The sequence below is a fragment of the Rhinatrema bivittatum genome, chromosome 3 (genome assembly GCF_901001135.1).
Source record: "Rhinatrema bivittatum chromosome 3, aRhiBiv1.1, whole genome shotgun sequence".
Taxonomy (NCBI): Eukaryota; Metazoa; Chordata; class Amphibia; order Gymnophiona; family Rhinatrematidae; genus Rhinatrema; species Rhinatrema bivittatum.
In genome coordinates, this window is record NC_042617.1 from 539417915 (window position 1) to 539432955 (window position 15041).

General features: G+C 40.6%; 1 protein-coding gene across 2 annotated transcripts in view; it reads right to left on the reverse strand.

The window, feature by feature from the left end:
• Positions 1-3125: 3125 nt before the first annotated feature.
• LOC115088273 (sodium/potassium-transporting ATPase subunit beta-1-interacting protein 2) overlaps positions 3126-15041 on the reverse strand; it is a 297184-nt gene continuing 285268 nt past the window's right edge. For both annotated transcript variants that reach the window (XR_003855736.1, XM_029596390.1), the window contains one exon: positions 3126-6446. Coding sequence is in view for 1 of the 2 variants with exons in the window: in XM_029596390.1 (XP_029452250.1) it covers positions 6437-6446 (10 nt within the window). In the remaining variant the exon portion in view is untranslated. The remainder of the gene's footprint in view (positions 6447-15041) is intronic.

Genomic DNA, 15041 nt, shown 5'->3' on the forward strand with positions numbered 1-15041 from the left:
TTCAGGATTGTTGGAGAGAAAAAAGTGTTTGTTAAATCAACTGGCAACTATAGCCTTGAAAAAAAGTTTTTTTCAGTTTGAGGGGGAATATTACCATCAAGTCAAGGGCATACCAATGGGGTCATCAATGGCCCCATCTGTAGCTTGTTTATATGTGGCCAATTTTGAGAGCACATTTATATACCCATCGCAGTTTTGGGATGAGATAGTATTGTGGAAAAGATTTATAGATGACATCTTTTTTATATTCAATGGAATCAGGGATAGGCTGGAGGAATTCCAAGCGTGGATAAATTTAAAATTTGAATTCAGCATGAGTCAACAACGTATTTCTTTTTTGGACATGTATGTGTATAAAGATTTGGGTAAATTACATACCACCATATACAGAAAAGAAACAGATAAAAATACCACACTGGAATTTTCCAGTTTTCATCCAAGATGCTTGAAAGAAAATATCCCGATTAGTCAGTTTTTGCATCTTCGGCGTTTGTGTACCACCATACATGAATTTAATCTTAAGGCACAGGAATTGACAGAAAGATTCTTAGAACGGGGGTACAAATGCAGGATAGTGAAAAGGGCATTTAAACGAGCCCTTTATGCCAACAGGGATAACCTATTGATTTACTGGAAATAAGGTTCCCCTGACTAGACCTGTTTGTACGTTACCATTTTCTTATCGGGTGATGGATATAAAAGAGATTATTTATCGGCATTGGGCAATTATAAAAGATGAGCATGTGTTTCAGGATCCCCCAATTTTTGCATTTAAGAAAAAACAATCTCTCAGGGACATGTTGACTTTTACTATGTTGACAGTACCAGTGTTGGGTTGTGAACAAGCTGGTCAATATAAATGTGAACAATGTACAGTATGTTCTAATGTGTATGAAACTGCAACAGTTCAGATCCCATCAACAGGAAGGACATATTATTTACCGAAGAAATTTGACTGTAAGACCATGACTGTAAGACCATGATTTATGTAACTATATGTCCATGTGGGCTTTATTATATTGGACAAACAAAGAGAATGATTAAGACTAGAATAATCGAGCATTTGAGTAACATTCGCATGAGAAGGGAAAATGCACCATTAGTACAACATTGGTATGAAAAGAATCACAAGATTCAGGAATTGAAATTTTGTGTGCTTAACCAAGTTTTACTAAGAAAGGGAGGTGATGTTTCAAAAACATTGGTCCAAAAGGAACAAAGATATATATATTCCGGTGGGGAACAGAGGAACCCCTGGGTTAAACCAAGATGTGGAGTGGAGTGCATTTATTTGAGTTTACTCATGATTGGTTATAGTGCGATAGAGGTGGATACAATTCACTTTTAGTTTTCTTTGATGTTAGTAAGCGATTATATGTGTTGTATTTGAATAGTCCATAAAAGATTCAGTGGATATGGAGTAAAGTGGGCCAATAATAAGGGTTAGGATGAGATTTAGGATCTGGGCTGTTTAAACTGGTGACGTATATAGTGGGAGTAGCCGTGAAGGCTTTAAAAAGAAGAAGGAAGCGCTGAAATGCGCAGCCGCGGCGTCCTGGTGATGTGCAGTAGTGGAGTTGCTGTGGAGAGTTGTTTTGGAATCGTTATATGGTATATTAAAAAGTTGATTTTGTGAGCACTATGTGATAGATAAGAGCATATTTCTCTGAATTTTTTTAGGTTTATGATGTGATAATGTGGATTCAACTATTGGAACTGTGAAGAAATTCGGAGAGAATTAGGCGGGCTGTTGGGCAAGTTAAATGAAGGTAGTACCGCCGGGTATTTTTGAACAGATACTATAAGGTTGGTATATATCGGATTACAAGCATAATGGAAGATTGAGGTATAATATGATGTGCTGTAAGGTAATCATGTAATATATGCTTTTTCATTAGTTTGAGCGATGATGACCCGTTGAATGCTGATGACAACGTATTGTGGTGGAGGAATATAAAGACTCATTGGTTATAACTTCACTTGAAAATAGTGAAAGTAGAGGTTGTAGGAAATATTGAAGAGTGCAAGAGGTGAGTGCAGTTAAAGTGTAACAAAATAGTCTTTTGAAATGCATTGATGGTTTAGATGGTGGTAATTGGGTAAAGTTGTTTAATTATGCGTTTTTTTAAAATATATTCATTGTGGGGTAGATTTTCTAAATCTACGCGCATGCGTACTTTTGTTTGTGCCTGGTGCGTAGCCGCACATATCTTATAAAATCCGGGGTCAGCGCGCGCAAGGGGGTGCACATTTGTGCAACTTGCGTGCGCCGAGCCCTGCGTGCGTTGCCCGTTCCCTCCTACCCCCTGCACCTTCCCCTCCCTTCCCCTACCTAACCCACCCCCACGGCCCTATCTAACCCTTCCCCATACCTTTGTTGACAAAGTTACGCCGGCCGGAGGCAGACGTAAATTTGCACGTGTCAGCGGGCTGCTGGCGCGCCATCACCCGACCCGGGGGCTGGTTCGGAGGCCCCGACCACGCCCCCGGGCTGGTTCCACGCCCCCACCATGCCCCCCCCATGCCTCGAAAATCACGCCGCCCACCCGGCACGCCCCCCTTGCGAAGCCCCAAGACTTGCACACGCCGCTAAGCCTATGCAAAATAGGCTCGGCGGGCGCAGGGGGCTTTTAAAAGGGTTACGCGCATAACTTATGCGCGTAACCCTTTTAAAATCCGGCCCTATGTTTTCTGGTTAATAAATTAGGAGAATGAAATTAGTTGAGGTGTATAAGTAATAATGATTTGGACAAGAAGTAAAGTTCCCGATGTGAAATAAGAACTACAGGAAGTTAAAATCCAATGGATGCTCCCTTAGAAAAATGAAGAAGAACTAATGGCTTAGAAGTGATCCCCTAAGGAAACCAATAGGTGAAACGAGAGTCTCTTGTCGGGAGTGGAGTGAAGAAAGAATAAGAGAGGGGAGTGGAGTGAAGAAAGAATAAGAGAAAATTTTGGGAGTTTTTGAGAAGAAGAAGTGTGCTTCTTTTGGGATATGGGAACTGTTGTAGAAATATCAACAAGAAACGTATGAATTTTAATGTCAAAGGGATATGTGCAATAGGCAATATTGTGTTTACTGTTATATGAATGAATGTGGTATGAGTGTGAATTTATATAAATTTTAGACATTATATGTGTATGATTAAAGTAAATAAATATTGATGAAAAGAGATACAGGTATATATTGTATATTTATTTCCTCTGATAAAGCCATGCTGTTTTGGATCCCCTGAATTCCAGATATTATATAGTCCTTTCCTTTCATAGTAATTTACTCATCGCTGAGGTCAGACTGACTGATCTGAGATTACCACTAAGCAATAGTCCCTTATTGGATCTATCGCCATATTTAATTACACTTATGTAGCAGAAAAGCAGCAAACCTCCCCAATCTACTTCCAGCCTGTCCAGAACTAGTTTTTTTTGCATGTCCCTTGCTAATATTGCATGTTGTGTGCATATTAGCAAAGTATAATTCTGTAGGAAAATAAAGAGAGTGGATGAGGGAGAAAAAGTAGAGAGATGAATAGTTACATACATTCTGTGCCCTTTATACAGTGACTTTAAGAACATAAGAAGCAAAAGAACAATGCCAGGACATATTTTTTCTCACCTAGTGTTCTAGATGAAAATTGCACTAAAACACAAGAAACTGTTTGCCAGTCAGAAACACAATCCATAAAATGCTTGCTGTAAAAAGAGGGAGTGACATATGGATGATGCATTGCCTATGCACTCAGGAGTCATTTTTCAAACCTTTAGCTAGGAATTATACGAATAGTTGGGCATTTTCAATCAGTTAAAATAACACAAGCATTTTCACGATGTGCGCACTCTTAGCCTCAGTAATGAGGTGTTCCCTGGGGTTTAACTTTGTAGGGGAAGAAAGTTACACATGCACATTGAAGTTTCAACCCCATGTACGTTATGCTCCCATTCGAGACCTAAGCATGTGCTTACATTTTCTTTGCATGACTACGATATCTTAAATTACAAGCTCGGTGGGTAGTTTCCCTCTGACAATAAGGTTAAGTTTGTGTGGGCTGAAAAGTGCGTGCATACGTTTGTCAAGCAGCTCACTGAAAATGGATTCATAATAACTATCTTGTAGCCATTTTTCAGTTATTGAGATTGACAATACTTTTTACTACCTTCCTCCAGGTCATTTGATTATGACACAAATTATACAGGGTGGCCCATGGAAAAGTAGCCCACCTCCAATACCAGAGCGACACAGGCAGGCTACTTTTCCATGGGCCACGCTGTATCTCAAGTTATTGTAACAGGCTGGGAAAATAGCTAGGGAAATAATTGGTGTCCTCTCTCTATACTATGAACCTTTCATTAAAAAAAGGACTCCCCCCTCCCCAAGGGCCCATGCAAAAATTGCTTTTTGAATAAAGGTCTATGTCTGAAAATATAAAACTAGGTGTCACTGTGTATTGCAAGCGCAGGTTCTTGAGACTATCCTACCAATAGCATGCCTTGTATTTATAGAAGTGGAGCTTCTGTCCCTTTGAACAAACCTGTGTTTTGTTTTGTTTTTTTATTATATAAGTTGCCAATTATTTTGCACAGTAGGAAAAGCGCTACTTTGGAATGACGTAAACATTTCAAAGTAATGTTCTACATTTGCGCCTATGGAAAATATCTGGGTCATTTTTCAAATCGACTAGCCACCTAACTTTTCGAGAGTTGAGCAGCTAGCTCAGCCCCTTTGAAAACTGGGACTAAGTGGCTAAATGTAGCTGTTCACAAAACGGGGCATCTCGGAGGCATTCCCGAGGTCGGGGGAGGGGGGCAGATGGCTTAACCACCTAACCATAGTGTGCAAAGAGCAGGCCTAAATCTAAGTGGTTGGATTTTGATCAGCAAGATGGTTATGCTCATCCCATGCTAAGCGTTCACCCCACCGGCCTTGAACATATGTAATATTTCTTTGTGTGTCTTTGTGTATCTGCAAGGTGATTGCTGATCAGAGGAGAACTGATGATCCGTTTTGGCTTTCTTTTGGCAAATGTTCTCTTTCCCTAAAATAAACCGAACTAAATCAAAGATAAGGATTTGGGAATTGCAGAGTATCTCATGAGCACATCAACTGACCCACCAATTAGCTCTCAAAAGGCATCTTGTTACCAGCTACAGAACAGCACGGGTTTTTTTTTCCAGTCACAGTAGTACAGGAAGATAAATTACACATTCTAGTACACAAAGAGATCCTCCAAACATCACAAATTCTCAAGTAGTTCACTGGGATACCTAGTGTGATCCAAAACAAACACAGAAAACCCTTCTGCAGTGAATACAAACCCCCCTCCCTCCAAAAAAAAAACAAACCCCACTCACTTTACACAGTATTTTAAATCCAAATGGGATATAAAAGAGTAAACATGGTTTCTGAATGTTAGGTTGGCCTCTGCTGATAGAAATCCTGCAGATGTTCTCTTAGTTAATTAGTAAAACACATTTAGAGTCTATTATAAAAACACCCACAGCGTGACAGATACGAGTGAGGGCATCAAGAGGCTTACGCCGGTTCACTTTTCAGCTGGAAGATAGAGAAGGCCCTCTTCCCTTCCATTGCCCCTCGACAAACTGCCCCACGAGGTCCGTTTATTTCCCCAGCTTTTCCTTCTTCTTGATATTTGGCTGCCATAGAGGCTCGGCAGTCAAACTCTTTTCTCACAGCTATCAGCCTTCTGCCAGAGTGTCTGTTAGGGCTGGTGAATAAGACTTCCTCCTTGCCCATCCGATGGCTGGCACGCTGCTTCTCTACCCCCCATCCCTCCAATAGAACTCTATGCAGAAGGACAGCAGCCAGGTTTGAAGCTGGAAAGGAAGCCATTAAACAAACAAACAAAAAGAAAACAAAAACCACCTTGTGTAGTGCTGTCTCTCAATGTGCAACTTGAATGGGTTAAGGCAAGTATATACTGTACACGGTTCAGTGCAAACAACCTGCTATGCGCTGCTGATCTCATCTGCAGGGTCCAAATGGCACGTTGATTATTTCATTGTCGGAGATGGAGAGACCCGGGCTTTGCTGTAATTGTGGAATGGAGAATGCAGACCCTCAAGTGAAAACGGAATTGGGTTATATGCTGTGGCATGCTCAAAATTGGAGGCTAGAACTGAAGTGAAGAAGGTCAAGTAAGGTGACTGCCAGCAGAGGGCACCAATGGTCCTTTTTCAGAAGCTGTGTGTGTGTGTGTGTGTGTGTGTGTGTGGATGGTAAACCCAGGGCAAGATGTTCAGCATCTGCCAGTTCACATTAGAGGGAGAAGCCAAATTCACCCTGTGTTTTATTTCTCCCAGTTCTGTACTATAGATGCTGTTTTGTTTTTCTTCGTGGAACACAGGAGGCCGCCATAAAACAAGTTCTTTGAAAGGTCCGTGAGCCAAGTGCTCGCAGACCTTTTGAAGATCATCTTATTCATTTTGACCTAAGATATCAAAGAGAGAGAGAGAGAGAGAGAGACTATTTGTAAGAAATCAGAAAACGGATTAATACACTTTAAGAAACCGAAGACAAAATATAGATATACATAGAGATAGGATTCAGAAGTATTCTGTTGCTGATGCTTGCATAAGAGCACCCCTGGCAGCAGTTACAGCAAAGAAGAATGCAAATAGGAAAATGGAGCCTGTGTATGCCCAGAAAATCAGAGACAAACTTGTGTATTGTAAATTACAATAATCTGGGCCAAAAAGAGAGAGAGAGAGAGAGAGATCGCTGGCAGTGACAGAAAACAACTTCAGAAACAACTTTCCCTTTCCCTTTTAGCTCTTCAACTATGTGCAAGTTTAGCTTCTTCTGCTCCACATTGAACATAATATGGAACTTGTGGAATACAGAAGATGCTAAAATACAATAAATATTTGAAACTTTTTTTTAACCCTGTAGTGGAGTTCACGTTTACTCCTCAGGGATATACAATTTGTACATTATTTTATTTTTTCATTTATTTATGTGATCATTTTTCTTTATCGTCTTTTCTCAGGTAATGAAAGTGATTTACAAAAATATAAAAAATAATATGTACATAACAACCAGTACATGCAAGACAATTCATCGAGACCAACAGACTAACGACTAATATAGGAATCACCTAAATAGAAATGCATGGTATTCCAGCCATTTTGTATTTCAGGCAACATCTTGTGGAATTTTTATTTAGTAATTCATAACATGCCTCATCACTAGTAGTGCTCTAGGTCAGTGGTTCTCAACCTTTTTTCCATCAGGACACACCTGAGAGATGATGCTCACATGCGTGACACACTGAACCTGTAACCATCATGGGAGTAAATATAAGCATATGCTCTTCATCCACAGGAGTCCCCCACTTCCTAACAAAGGGTGCAGAGCAGAACTAAGATATTTTGCTGTACAACTCAACATACAAAACAAGATATTCTGATTTTGGTATCCTCTCAATAACAGCATCACAAACTCCTTCTGCTACTGGTGCATTGTAAAATAATACAAAACCTGGAAAAAAACCCCACTCTGTACACGTCTATCAAACCTGCCATACCTCAGCAGCACTAACTCCAAGAAATGCTACAGCAATTGAAAACATGAACATGAAAAGGCAGCAGTTTTAGGTGGTATATCAGGTGAAGGCAGCAATTCACCACCAGTCCAATATCATATTGAGAAAATACAACAAATAAGACTGATACAAACCTCTAGTAAAGTACCTCATCTCAGTCACATACACATAGAACACAGACAGACCCGCCTTCACCTAATATAGAATAAATGGAATTGAAACCTGGAATGGAAACCCCAAGACCACTTTCTGTATGCAGTGCAAAACTGGAGACTAGAAACAAAATATATTTCCTCCTCCACTAAGCAAAGCTCAAAGAGAGAAGAAATGCATATTCTCAAAACTGACATAGTATGGCCCTTGTACCCAGTCACTCTCCTGCATGTCCCCATCATCCCTCACTTCTTCCAACTACTCAATCATCCCTTCACATGTTCATATCCCTCTCCAACGTTCCCGACACCCTCAACCTCACCCTCACCCTCACCCTCACCCCCACATCCTCTTCCCCATGTTCCCTTTATCCCCTGCTTATCTCCCTGCACTTCCCTACTCAGCATTCATCTGACCACCTCTTTCCCACCCCTTCCTGCTCAGCATCCCCCGACCTCCCCTCTCCCCAACCCAGCAGCCCCCTCACCTCCATCTCTGCCTTCAATTCCATCTCTCCTCCCTGCCCATCAGCCCCCATTCCCTCCCACCTCCACCTCTCTTTACTTAGGAACGCAAACCTCCTTTCCCTCACCCCTTCCTCTCTATCTTCCCACGCCTTCCTGCCTAGAACATTTCACCTTCTCCTGGCTCCCAGCCAGCAGAAAAGCCTTCAGTCCAATCCAGAGTCTCCCTCCCTCTTTACTAGCAGTAGATGAGGGCAAGAAGCATTGAAGAGAGGAAGAAGATGAGGAGGCAGCGGAAGTCAACATTGGATTTATACAGCTCGCACCTCTCTCCCTCATGCTCCTGCATTCACATCCACACCTCATGGGATAAAGAGAGCATCAACAGTCTCACTGCCAGGTCAGGCAGGAGAAGATAAAGTTGGTGTCCTGTCAGGCTCACTTGAACAGGAGTTGGTGATATCTCGCTCTAATCTGGGTGAAAGAGAAGGGAATAACCTCCCACTGGGCAGCAAGAGAAGAAGGAAGCAAGAGCAGCTGCCTGTCATATCCAATAAAGGAGAAATCAGCCAACTCCTGCCCCGACTGATGAGGAAAGAGCAGCCTTCTGCTGGATCTGCGACACACCTTCTGGGACCTCGCGACACACTAGTGTGTCCCGACACACCTGTTGAGAACCACTGCTCTAGGTGAAGCATAACCAGAATAAAATACTTTATCAATAAAACATAATAATAAAACAATGCTGGCAATGGGAATGCTGCCTTGATGTTCCAGTTCTAAATTGTGTGCTTCAAATTATATGGCAATTTTACATATATATCACACACATTACAATCTCAAAATAATAAAGTGATATAAAAACCAGTTTACAATGTCCACTTTTATTTATACAAAGTACAAGAAATTTTATAAAAATGTCTTCATTCGTAACAATTCATCTAATAGCAATAAGATCACACACCCATACAACCATTCATACAAAATTAAAATCAAATCCAACCAGGTTTTCTAAATATCTCCCAACATGTTTCGCTATACAAAGCTTCTTCAGGGGAGTTCACTTTGATCACATGTCACAATCCAATTGATGATCCTGTACACTTTTGGAAAAGGCAGGATCTGAAATGCCCTTCTATTTCTTCAAATAATAAATCATATACTTGTATCCTCCCAAATCTCAAATTCCGATCATCTATGCTTATATATAGCAATGAGGGCAACCTTCTTTCAGTTTTTCACACAGTTCACATCAAGATCCAAAAAGAATAAAATCCACCTACCACATTGGTACCGTCGTTGCCCTCGTTACTATATATGAGCATAGATGATTGGGATTTGAGATTTGGGAGGATACACATATATGATTTATTATTTGAAGAAATGGAAGGGCGTTTGAGATAAAGAAGCATAAGAACCTGCCTTTTCCAAAAGTGTACAGGAACATCAATTGGATTGTGACATGTGATCAAAGTGAACTCCCCTGAAGAAGCTTTGTATAGCGAAACATGTTGGGAGATATTTAGAAAACCTGGTTGGATTTGATTTTAATTTTGTATGAATGGTTGTATGGGTGTGTGATCTTATTGCTATTAGATGAATTGTTAATTGCAAATTGTTCCTGAACTTTTTCTATGTGTTTCTTATTAGTTAAGAAAGAAGAATTTTTGAATAACATTTTTTGTACTTTGTATAAATAAAAGTGGAAATTGTAAACTGTTTTTATATCACTTTATTATTTTGAGGTTCTAAATTGTGCGACAGTAGCGCAAAGCAAAGGGCTGACTGCAAATGAACTGGAAGACAGGAAAAGAAGAACAAAGAGTAAAAGAAAGATACAATAGAAATAAAGGGGGTAATTTTCAAAAGGAGTTACATGCGTAAATGTAGCTACTATTGTACCAATTTTCAAAAGCCATTTACTCAAGTAAAGTGCACTTATGTGAGTAAATCCTATAGACAAGTCAATGGCATATATTGTAGCAATTTTCAAAAACCCACTTACTCAAGTAAAGTGAATTTACTCCAGTAAACCTGGTTTTTACTCGAGTAAATGCTTTTTAAAATCAGGCCCAAAGAATATTGTGTGTGATGCTGGTCCTACTCCTAACTGGTCCATTTTATAATTTTATTTGAACCGTTTAACCTATTCTTAAACCTTACTTAACCTCTACCCATAAAGAACAATGGACTGTATTTGTTTCAACAGTAGAGTGTGTATTTGAGGTTTGCACTTTCAAGCTTTGATACATTCAAGAGTGACATCTTGTAGTATAAAAGGCGAGTGGCAATAAGTGTGTGAATTTTCTTCCAGTCCTTTTACTTCCAGTTTTTGTTCTTTTTGCTTTGTGATTTTGCTTCCTGGCGGAGATATATGTTTCCATAGAGGGAGTACATATTACTCATCTCGTAGGCTTTTTGAGGCTTAGCCTCTTTATGGAAGAGTACCTGGGAGCAATCCTGGGGATAACATCAAAATGAAATCTCATTTATCTCAGGCCCTGAATTCAGTAAGTGACTGATCTATTATTAATGAACTGTTCTGAATTTCCAGAATGAATACCCTATGCCAAGGTGTTTATGTTGCTAAAGATATTTTTGTTTCACTACTGCCTGGGTGTTCATTGTGAAAGCCCGTGGAAACAGCTGAACTTGTTAACAACACTCTATTTTTGTGTTTTCATTTTATTTATTTTTATTTCTTATTTGATTTATATTCTGGGGTTTTTTTTGCATTTCAAAGTGGATTACATTCAGAGTCTATAGGTATTTCCTACAGACCCTGTCACATGGTAAGGGCAAAGGGCCATCGGCGCCATTTTGTTTACTGGCAGCCGAAGGCCCGAGAGCGGGAGATCGCTCCCGGGATCTCCGCTGGACCACCAGGGACTCTAGGCAAGTTTTTTGGGAGGGGAGGGGGGGTTTGTAATTAAGTACATTTGAAGGGTTGGGGTGGGTTTGGGTTTTTTTTTTTAATAAATGTGCCCCTCCTGCACTAACCCGAAAAATGATTTCTCCCCGAAATTTCAGGGAAAACCCAATAATTTTTTGGGTCCTCCGACCCATGCTGAATTGGACAATTTCTTTGAAAAAATGAATGCACATCTCTAGTATTATTATATCCTGCACGTATCTGTTCCACATATATTACGAAATATGTATATGCCCACCCCCCAAAACATACTCGCACATGTTCGGTTACACACAAATACCTGTCATGCATTAAAAGCGCATTCTGTTGCTACCTATTTTATAAACATATGTGCTTTTGTTTTACATGGGAAAAAAATATTACTTGCTCATGAAAAAACCCTGATTTACACGTGGAGGAAAATTAATTCATAATTTTGTACCTGTGACAACACCCTATTTTTATGTTGGAATAAATTTGGCATTTTTGTAAGCACCAGTTCAAAGTGTGAACTGAGTACTTGGCTCCAAGGTTTTGGTTCACCTGTGATGGAAGGGTCTGTGAACTGGACAGTTAGACTGCAGAAGCCAATTATTATTATTATTATTTTTTTTTTTGGGGGGGGGGGGGAGGGCCTTAGTTCAACTCCAGTGGAAAAGGTTTCTTTGTCCAGTAAAGGTCATTCTCTAAGCCTGGTCCACAACACCACTGCTCAACCATTTTTCAAAGAACCCCAGTGATTAGTGAAAGATGTGGATTGTACCCTAGTAGGGTTACACTTAAAAAAAAAAAAGAAAAAAGACAAAGAAAGGAGTGGCTTGGCCATCCTTATTTCAGATCTAGATGGAATTTCCCCAGAGCATTCCAGACACCATAATTGTAAGAGCAGGGTTCCCAAACATGATCCTGGAATGCCACAGCCAGCTGGATTTTCAGGTCATCCACAATGAATATGCATGAGATCTATTTGCATAAACAGGAGTTCCAATGTTTGCAAATTGATCTCATGGATATTCATTGTGGTTGCCCTGATAACCTTACTGGCTGTGGTGTCACTGGGACCTGAAGCCTTGTGTGTTAAGAGACCAACCACATTTACAGTCAGTTTATTGGTAATATATTAGCATAAACACGTTTGACACCCAAGCTCTTTTAGTGTGCGCTTTCATAAATTATGGGAGTGCATGGTTGAATCATTCTTCTCATATACACACAAAGGAAGAAACTCCTAACTACATCTGGCCCTATGCATAATAATTAAAAAACAAACTATTTCTCTTGGCTAGTTTATGATCTCATTCTGTAGCTAGTTTATGCTGGGTACTACTACTATTTCTAAAGCTACTAGACATATGCAGGGTACAGTCTCAGTCTCATAGAAACATAGAAATGACGGCAGAAGAAGACCAAATGGCCCATCCAGTCTGCCCAGCAAGCTTTCACACTTTTTTTTTCTCTCTCATATCTGCTACTCTTGGCTCTTAGTAAACTTTTTTATTCTATTTCCCTTCCACCCCCACCATTAATGTAGAGAGCAGTGTTGGAACTGCATTTAAGTGAAATAGCTTAATTAGTTAGGGGTATTAACCACCGCAATAAGCAAGCTACACCCATGCTTATCTGTTTATCCAGACTATGTAATTCAGTCTTTGTTGGTTGTTGCCTGAATATAGATCCACGTTTCTTCATTCCCCCCTGCCATTGAAGCAGAGAGCCATGCTGGCTATGCATTGAAAGTGAAGTATCAGTCTTGCTCCCCTGCCATTGAAGCAGAGAGCTATGCTGGATATGTGTGAAGTGTTAGACTTTCTCCCCTGCCATTGAAGCAGAGAGCTATATTGGATATGAATTGACAGTGCAGTGTCAGTCTTTCTCTCCTGCCATTGAAGCAGAGAGCTATGCCGTATATGCATTGAAAGTGAAGTATCAGGCTTATTTGATTTGGGGTAGTAACCTCCATAACAAACAAGCTACTCCCCGCTTTTTTGTGAATGCAAATCCTTTTTTCCACATTTCCTCATTGCCGATGAAGCTTAGAGCAATGTTGGAGTCACATTAACCATGATACATTACAGGAGTTCCTTGCAAGACTTGAAGATTGGGCATCCAAATGGTAGGTGAAATTTAATGTGGACAAGTGCAAGGTGTTGCATATGGGGAAAAATAACCATTGCTGTAGTTACACGATGTTAGGTTCCATATTAGGAGCTACCACCCAGGAAAAAGATCTAGGCATCATAGTGGATAATACTTTAAAATCGTCGGCTCAGTGTGCTGCAGCAGTCAAAAAAGCAAATAGAACGTTAGGAATTATTAAGAAGGGAATGGTTAATAGAACGGAAAATGTCATAATGACTCTATATCGCTCCATGGTGAGACCACACCTTGAATACTGTGTACAATTCTGGTCGCCGCATCTCAAAAAAGATATAGTTGCGATGGAGAAGGTACAAAGAAGGGCAACCAAAATGATAAAGGGGATGGAACAGCTTCCCTATGAGGAAAGGCTGAAGAGGTTTGGGCTGTTCAGCTTGGAGAAGAGACGGCTGAGGGGGGATATGATAGAGATCTTTAAGATCATGAGAGGTCTTGAACGAGTAGATGTGACTCGGTTATTTTCACTTTCGAATAATAGAAGGACTAGGGGGCATTCCATGAAGTTAGCAAGTAGCGCATTTAAGACTAATCGGAGAAAATTCTTTTTCACTCAAAGCACAATAAAGCTCTGAAATTTGTTGCCAGAATATGTGGTTAGTGCAGTTAGTGTAGCTGGGTTCAAAAAAGGTTTGGATAAGTTCTTGGAGGAGAAGTCCATTAATGGCTATTAATCATTTTTACTTAGGGAATAGCCACTGCTATTAATTGCATCAGTAGCATGGGATCTTCTTAGTGTTTGGGTAATTGCCAGGTTCTTGTGGCCTGGTTTTGGCCTCTGTTGGAAACAGGATGCTGGGCTTGATGGACCCTTGGTCTGACTCAGCATGGCAATTTCTTATGTTCTTATGTTGAATAAGGGTATGATCACCAGGTAGTAGCCGTCGTTCCCGTGAGCCACCCACTCTTCATTCACATCCTCTAGACTTTATGGATCCACAGTGTTTATCCCATGCCGCTTTGAAGTCCTTTACAGTTTTGGTCTTCACCACTTCCTCCGGAAGGTCATTCCAGGCATCCACCACCCTCTCCGTGAAGAAATACTTCCTGACATTGGTTCCGAGTCTTCCTCCCTGGAGTTTTAAATCATGACCCCTGGTTCTGCTGATTATTTTCCAACGGAAAAGGTTTGTCGTTATCTTTGGATCATTAAAACCTTTCAAGTATCTGAAAGTCTGTATCATATCACCTCTGCTCGTCCTTTTCTCCAGGGTGTACATATTTAGATTCTTCAATCTCTCCTCATAAGTCATTCGATGAAGACCATCCACCTTTTTGGTCACCCTTCTCTGGACCACCTCCTTCCTGTCTGTCTCTTCGGAGATACGGTCTCCAGAACTGAGAGTAGTACTCCAGGTGAGGTCTCACCAAGGACCTGTACAAGGGGATCATCACTACCCTTTTCTTACTCAATATTCCTCTCTTTATGCAGCCCAGCATTCTTCTGGCTTTAGCTATCACCTTGTCACATTGTTTCGCCGACTTCAGATCGTTAGACACTATGATGATGTGCACGGAGCTCTCCTGCTCCGTGCACATCATCCTTCACCCCCCATCAAATACAGTTCTTCCGGATTTCCACACCCCATATGCATGACACTGCATTCTTGGCATTGAATCTCAGCTGCCATATCTTCGACCACTCTTCCAGCTTCTTTAAATCCCGTTTCATTCTCTCCACTCCTTCCGGCGTGTCCACTCTGTTGCAGATCTTAGTGTCATCCACAAACAGACAAACTTTACCTTCTATCCCGTCCGCTATGTCGCTCACATAGATATTGAACAGGACTGGTCCCAACA